Source organism: Genypterus blacodes, unplaced genomic scaffold (genome assembly GCF_046128005.1).
Source record: "Genypterus blacodes isolate CSIRO-AG114 ecotype Tasmania unplaced genomic scaffold, CSIRO-AGI_Gbla_v1 ptg000136l_1, whole genome shotgun sequence".
Taxonomy (NCBI): Eukaryota; Metazoa; Chordata; class Actinopteri; order Ophidiiformes; family Ophidiidae; genus Genypterus; species Genypterus blacodes.
Window position 1 is genome coordinate 239,943 of NW_027466938.1, and position 6,422 is coordinate 246,364.

The window sequence follows — 6,422 nt, forward strand, 5'->3', positions numbered from 1 at the left end:
GAGAGAGAGAGAGAGAGAGAGAGAGAGAGAGAGAGAGAGAGAGAGAGAGAGAGAGAGAGAGAGAGAAAAGTGGCTACCAGGCAAATCTGTTACGCCGTGAATGTCAAAAGTTTGATTGGATTTTCACTGTTTGCTCATAATTGCTGGCCAGTGTTAATTTCCCTCCCTCTGTTTGAGAGGAGGAGGAGGAGGGGGGCAGCATGATGAATGAGAGGAGCAGACCGAGCCCACAGCCCTGATACAGATCCATGTAGTGCTGCTGGGAGCTGATGGAGCATGTATCTCCTCATAAATCACCCAGCTTGGACGCTGTGGACGGTCTGTGGCCGAGGCTGGCAGAGGAGCAGAGGATGCAGAAACACACAGACACACAGTATCAGAACGTCTCGCTCACTGATTCCTAACTCGGCCCACATCTTTGATTATTCTGTCGAGGCGTGGAAGAGGAGTCGCAAACGTCATCTGGAAGTTAAACTGTTGGTGAAGATGTTTCCCTGCCTCCTGCCCGTAAACCGAGGTTCTAAAAACAAAGCCACACTTTTCCTGCTGTATTCCGCCTCATGTGGCTGTGGAAAGGTTGTTGAAAGGTTGAGAGGAAGGAGGAAGGAAGGAAGGAGGAGGAAGTGCCACTCTGTCATAGTAGAGGTGTGAGTAAACAAGATGCATACAGGGCATGTCATCTTGTTTTCACTCCACTTGTTTGTCTCAGCGTGTGTGTGTGTGTGTGTGTGTGTGTGTGTGTGTGTGTGTGTGTGTGTGTGTGTGTGTACGGTACAAGTGCGGTGAACTGCACTGTGTTTGCATGTGTGTGTTGTCATGCAAACAGCTGCATCCTCTCCCACAGCAACGTTAAGGCTGGAACATGTTCCGTGTGTTTAGGATCCTCATCACAGGCGTGCGAGCAGATATGCAAATGAGGGCTGAGTGAGTCTGCAGCCGCACATTAAAGAAGGAAATGAGACACAAACTCTGCGTGTGTGTGTGTGTGTGTGTGTGTAAGCCCAGACGCTGAAATCTACCACTGGAAAAATCCCTCTAATGAAGATGAATGCATTCTTCTGAAGATAAGTTCAGTCATTTACAAACTTCATTGCCTGACGCCGATAAAAAGCTGCGGATGATGAAGCCATTTTATCTTGCGTGTCGCTTTAAAAACTCTCTCTACGGGGTTAACGATGGTCAGGACAGGCAGATGTTGAACAGAGGAGCGATGTGTGTTCACTGTCATGCACACGCCTCCCTACAGAGAGGCCACCAGCCCTCAGTGTGCACGGTGCTGCAGCTCCATGACCCAGAGACGCTCCCCCTGGGGGGCAAAGACAAGAACAGCATGACGCCGAGGGATCTTTGAGTCAGAGCTGCGTGTCGAGACTCGGTCTTATTTTGGACCTGGAACTGAACGGAGCGGCGGGCTGTCAGATGGCAAACGGCCCGGCCCAGACTGAGGGACCGAGATGATGCTGAGGATGATTCATCTCCCAGCTCCTCTCCGTCCTCACATCCCATTGTTGCACATGCCCTCCATTTCCTGCACGTTGCACAAATTGTGCGCGTTGTGTCTTGGCGCAGAATGTGTGTGAAGGCGGCCAATCAGAGGATTTACAATTATTTAATAACGAGAGTCAACCAGTGAGTCTGAAGGTTCAATATTAAGATTACTGCCACACAATACACTCTCTTTTAAAAAGTCCATAAATGAACGTCTGAGCCCAAAGCTGAGGTCCATTTAAGACATCTGTGCTGCGTTCAAGGTCCAGGAGAAGTGAATTTAAGTATACAGGCCTTTCTTGTGTTGACACAAAAGGAGATGATTGAACATTTTCCCCAGGCTGCTCGTCCTAAACTACAACACTTCACCCTTTCAACACGAGCAGCTGACAGGGACAGAATAACAACGTGTCATCGGCAGCGGAAGCCTTTATTATCATCGTCACGCCAACAATGAAATCTCTTTCTTTGCATTAAACTCATCCTAACCATGAGGAGCCCAAGGTCCAGATCTACGGCCCGGTGCCATGGTGAAGGACAAACACCAGGAGCACGTAGAGGAAACCCACACAGATAAAAGGAGAGCATGTGAACGCCACACAGAGAGGAAAGGGGACTGGAGTCAGAAGAAGACAGGACCTTCTTGGTCTGAGCCAGGGGCGTCAAACTCAAACACACACTGGGCCAAAATAACAAACTGGGACTAAGTCGCGGGCCAGACTTCATATTTCTTGATAAATGGACTACAGTTGTGCATGTTTTCACTTCTCTCCAGATATATGATGATCAACTTTTTCATATGGAAACATACTTAAGTTTAGCTTAAACATTAAGTCTGGAACAAGCACAGCTTAATATTATAAACAGGCTCTTATTTTATCTTAATGCTCTTTATTGCTTTGCACTTTAGACTTTGCTGCTGTAACATGTGGATTCCCCCGCTGTGGGACGAATAAATGATTATCTTATCTTATCTCTTATCTTAAGACAGTGAGCTGAGGTGCAGTGCTGATTGTATTCAATGTCTTACAGATCCTGCAGATTGTTAAGTAAACTTTCAAAACTACACACTTGAGTGGCCTCATTTCAAAAGTGAGCAACAGTTAGAGAGAACGATCATTTCACACACAAACAATCCAGAAACTTTGCATCGTGTGTAAGTCTGTAAAAAGGAAGAACCTTCCTCCAAACCTGCAGGAGGAAGAGAAGCAGCAACAACAGCTACAGGAAGAGGAGGAAGAGGAGGAGCAACAACAGCTACAGGAGGAGGAGGAGGAGGAGGAGGAGGAGCAACAACAGCTACAGGAGGAGGAGGAAGAGGAGGAGGAGCAACAACAGCTACAGGAGGAGGAGGAGGAGGAGGAGGAGGAGCAACAACAGCTACAGGAGGAGGAGGAGGAGGAGAGGCAACAACAGCTACAGGAGGAGGAGGAGGAGCAACAACAGCTACAGGAGGAGGAGGAGGAGCAACAACAGCTACAGGAAGAGGAGGAGGAGCTACACGAGAGGAGGAAGCAGAAGCTGCAACGTCATATTCCTGAAACGAAAGTCAGTCAGTCAGAGTCCAGCAGAGCCTCGACTGAAGCAGAAGAGAAGCCAGAGGATCAGAAGTTTGTCCAAGTTTGTCTCTGCAGCGTCTCTGCAGCGTCTCAGCCAAACTCAGGTGAGTGCAGACAGAATCTTGTCAGTTTCAGCAGCAGCATGAGGTCCAGGCTGAGCTGCTCTCACACGTCTCACTTCACTGCTTCAGTCTTTAAGGCTTGGCTCTGGTTCACACACGTTGGTGTTTGTAAACACACCGCAGTTTTTACCGTCAGAGCAAGAAAAGAGCGCCAGGAAGTGTGTGTTTATCTGTGTTAGTGAGTCTCAGCACTGAGCCGCACCCACGGCAACAGGAAGTGAAGTGAGTGCAGCCTGTAGTATGGTGACCTCATTAAAAGGCAAAGTTCAGCTCCAGAGTGAAAAGGGAAACTTTAAAGTTAAACAGTCTGAATAGAACTAAAGGGACAAAAGCTTCATGTCCTGATCAATACACAATCAATCCTCATGAAGCTGAGCCTGAAGCTGAGCCTGAAGTCTTTTCATGACGTTTCCTTGAGCGCCCCCTCAGGACAAACCCCAGTCTGCTCATAATATCCATCAAGAACAAAGTCGTCTCTCCTGTTTCACTCTGACATGAACTTCAGGAGCTTTAAGACTTCCAGACTCTTCATCCTGCTCAACAATCAGTGTTTGTGTCTCCAGAGATGTTTTCACTCATGTTCTCGTCTGTTCTCAGTTTGTAGACATGTCTGCTGCCAGCTGTCTGCGGTCTGAAGATCAGTTCCTGTGCTCCATCTGTCTGGAGGTCTTCACTGATCCAGTCTCCACACCATGTGGACACAACTTCTGCAAACGCTGCATCACTCAACACTGGGACAGTAACGTCCAGTGTGTGTGTCCTCTGTGTAACGACACTTTCTACGCAAGACCTGAGATGAAGATCAACACGTTCATATCTCAGATGGCCGCTGAGTTCAGACAGTCGACTCAAAAGGAAGCCAGCAGAAGATCAGAGGAACCAGCTGCCAAACCAGGAGAAGTTCAGTGTGACGTCTGCACTGGAACCAAACTAAAGGCCATCAAGTCCTGCCTGAAGTGTGAGGCCTCCTACTGTGAGACTCATCTGGAGCCTCATCTGACAGCAGCACGCCTGAGATCACACCAGCTGATCCATCCTGTGGACAACCTGGAGGACAGGATGTGTAAGAAGCACAAGAAACCTCTGGAGCTCTTCTGCAAGACCGACCAGACCTGTGTGTGCATCATCTGTCCTGTTTTAGACCACAAGAACCATGAGTTTGTTCCTCTGGAAGAAGAATATGAAGGAAAGAAGTCTGAGCTGGAGAAGATGGTGGCTGAACTTCAGCAGAAGATCCAGCTGACACTACTGAAGATCCAGGAGATGAAACAGTCAGCAAAGCTCAGCAGGGAAGCTGCAGACAGAGAGAGAGCAGATGGAGATCAGGTCTTCACCGCTCTGAAGGAGCTTGTGGAGAAAATCCAGGCCGACTTCAGGAAGACCATGGAGGAGAAGCAGAGGAGCACAGAGAAACAGACTGAAGACCTCATCAAGGAGCTGCAGCAGGAACTCTCTGGACAGAGAGAGAAAACTGCTGATGTGGAGAAGCTCCTACTCTCTGAAGATCACCTCCACCTCCTCCAGAGCTTCTCATCCATCAGCTCTGCTCCTCCCACCAAGGACTGGACACAGGTCAGAGTCCATCAAAGGTCACATGAGGGGAGTGTGGTGAAAGCTGTGGCTCAGCTGGAGGAGACCTTCAGTAAGGAGGTGAAGAAGCTGCTGAAGGTGGAGCTGAGGAGGATCCAGCAGTTTGCAGTGGACGTGACTCTGGATCCTGATACAGCTCATCCTGAACTCATCCTGTCTGATGATGAGAAACAAGTTTACTGTGGTGATGTGAGGAAGAATCTCCCAGACAAACCACAGAGATTTGATAGATGTGGTTGTGTTTTAACAAAGCAGAGTTTCCCCTCTGGAAGATTTTACTTTGAGGTTCAGGTCAAAGGAAAGACAGCGTGGACTTTAGGAGTGACCAGAGAGACGAGCAAGAGGAAGGGAACCATCACACTGAGCCCTCAGGAAGGTTACTGGACTGTAAGGTTGAGGAATGTAGATGAGTACAGAGCTCATGATTCCCCTCCTGTCCCTCTGAGTCTAAAGTCAAAGCCAGAGAAGGTGGGCGTGTTTGTGGACTATGAGGAGGGTCTGGTCTCCTTCTATGACGTGGATGCTGCAGCTCTGATCTTCTCCTTCACTGGCTGCTCCTTCACTCATAAGCTCCTCCCATACTTCAGTCCTGGGTTTCATCATGATGGTACAAACTCCGCCCCTCTGATCATCTCAGCTGTCAGTCACTCTGCCTAACCTGCAGGAGTTTACATGAAACGTTTCTGTGGTTTAAGGGAACTAAAGTACAAAGGATCAGCTGATCTTCCCTCTTTACTTTGTCTTTTCTTCACATTCTGATGACATCATATTTGTTTCTGGTTGCTTCTTACTGCTGTAACACAACAATTTACTCACACTGATCTAAGAACTGTGATTACTGTTCATCAATCAATCAATCAGAAGCTTTGAGTAAAGTCTTTGCATGTAAGTGTGATCAATCAAAAGGTTTGATTGATCTCTGTAAATATCACAAATGTTGGGTTGTGGTTTATGAATGGACTGAATTCTGTCTTTGATCTTTGGAACAAAAACAATAATAAAGTTGGGATGAGGTCATGTCAGCTGTTTTCATGTTTGGTATCAAATCTGAAAACATGTTTGACTTTCAGGTTTGAGTGCAGAGCTCTGTTCATGTAAGACTGTATCTGTAATCTAATAAACAAAACCAGAGCTTTCCAATCATGTTTAACCCTTTAATCCATGCTGTTTCAATCACACATATAAGCACAGAGGGGAGTTTAAAAGTGTAAAATGCTGCACTGAGTTTGAGTTGTAGATGATTCTCAAGCCCTTTGCTGCTGACTACATAACAAAAGTGAAATAGTGGAAATGGTACAAGTAGGCGGGGCTAAAGAAGGCTGCAGTAAATATCAAACCTCCTCTGTTCCTCTCAAATTACCTCCAGTTATGTCTCTCTCTCTCTCTCTCTCTCTCTCTCTCTCTCTCTCTCTCTCTCTCTCTCTCTCTCTCTCTCTCTGTGTTCTCTGTGGTGGAATCGTCCTCCATCTGGACTTTAGATGCATTTAAGCTCTGTAGGAAAGCGGCACGTGGCTTTGATCTCCATCTCTGTCACATATCTGATTTACTCATGTTCTCCTTCTCTCCATGTACCGATGCTTTGTGGTCAAAGTGTGATAGGAATAAGAAGTCTGGTGTGAGAAGCAGCAGCCTAGAAACCTAGCTGGGGAGTTGAGACCAAGCC

General features: G+C 47.3%; 1 protein-coding gene across 1 annotated transcript; it reads left to right on the top strand.

The window, feature by feature from the left end:
• The first annotated feature begins 3,017 nt into the window (after positions 1-3,017).
• Positions 3,018-5,899, top strand: LOC143011527 (E3 ubiquitin-protein ligase TRIM39-like). Its single transcript, XM_076164432.1, has 2 exons — positions 3,018-3,151; positions 3,767-5,899. The coding sequence occupies exon 2, from the start codon at positions 3,776-3,778 to the stop codon at positions 5,414-5,416; it is 1,641 nt and encodes a 546-aa protein (XP_076020547.1). The 5' UTR covers positions 3,018-3,151; positions 3,767-3,775; the 3' UTR covers positions 5,417-5,899.
• Positions 5,900-6,422: the final 523 nt, after the last annotated feature.

What these genes read in the sequence shown, in the direction of transcription:
- LOC143011527 (XM_076164432.1), top strand. Translation starts at nt 3,776, where the DNA reads ATGTCTGCTGCCAGCTGTCTGCGGTCTGAAGATCAGTTCCTGTGCTCC.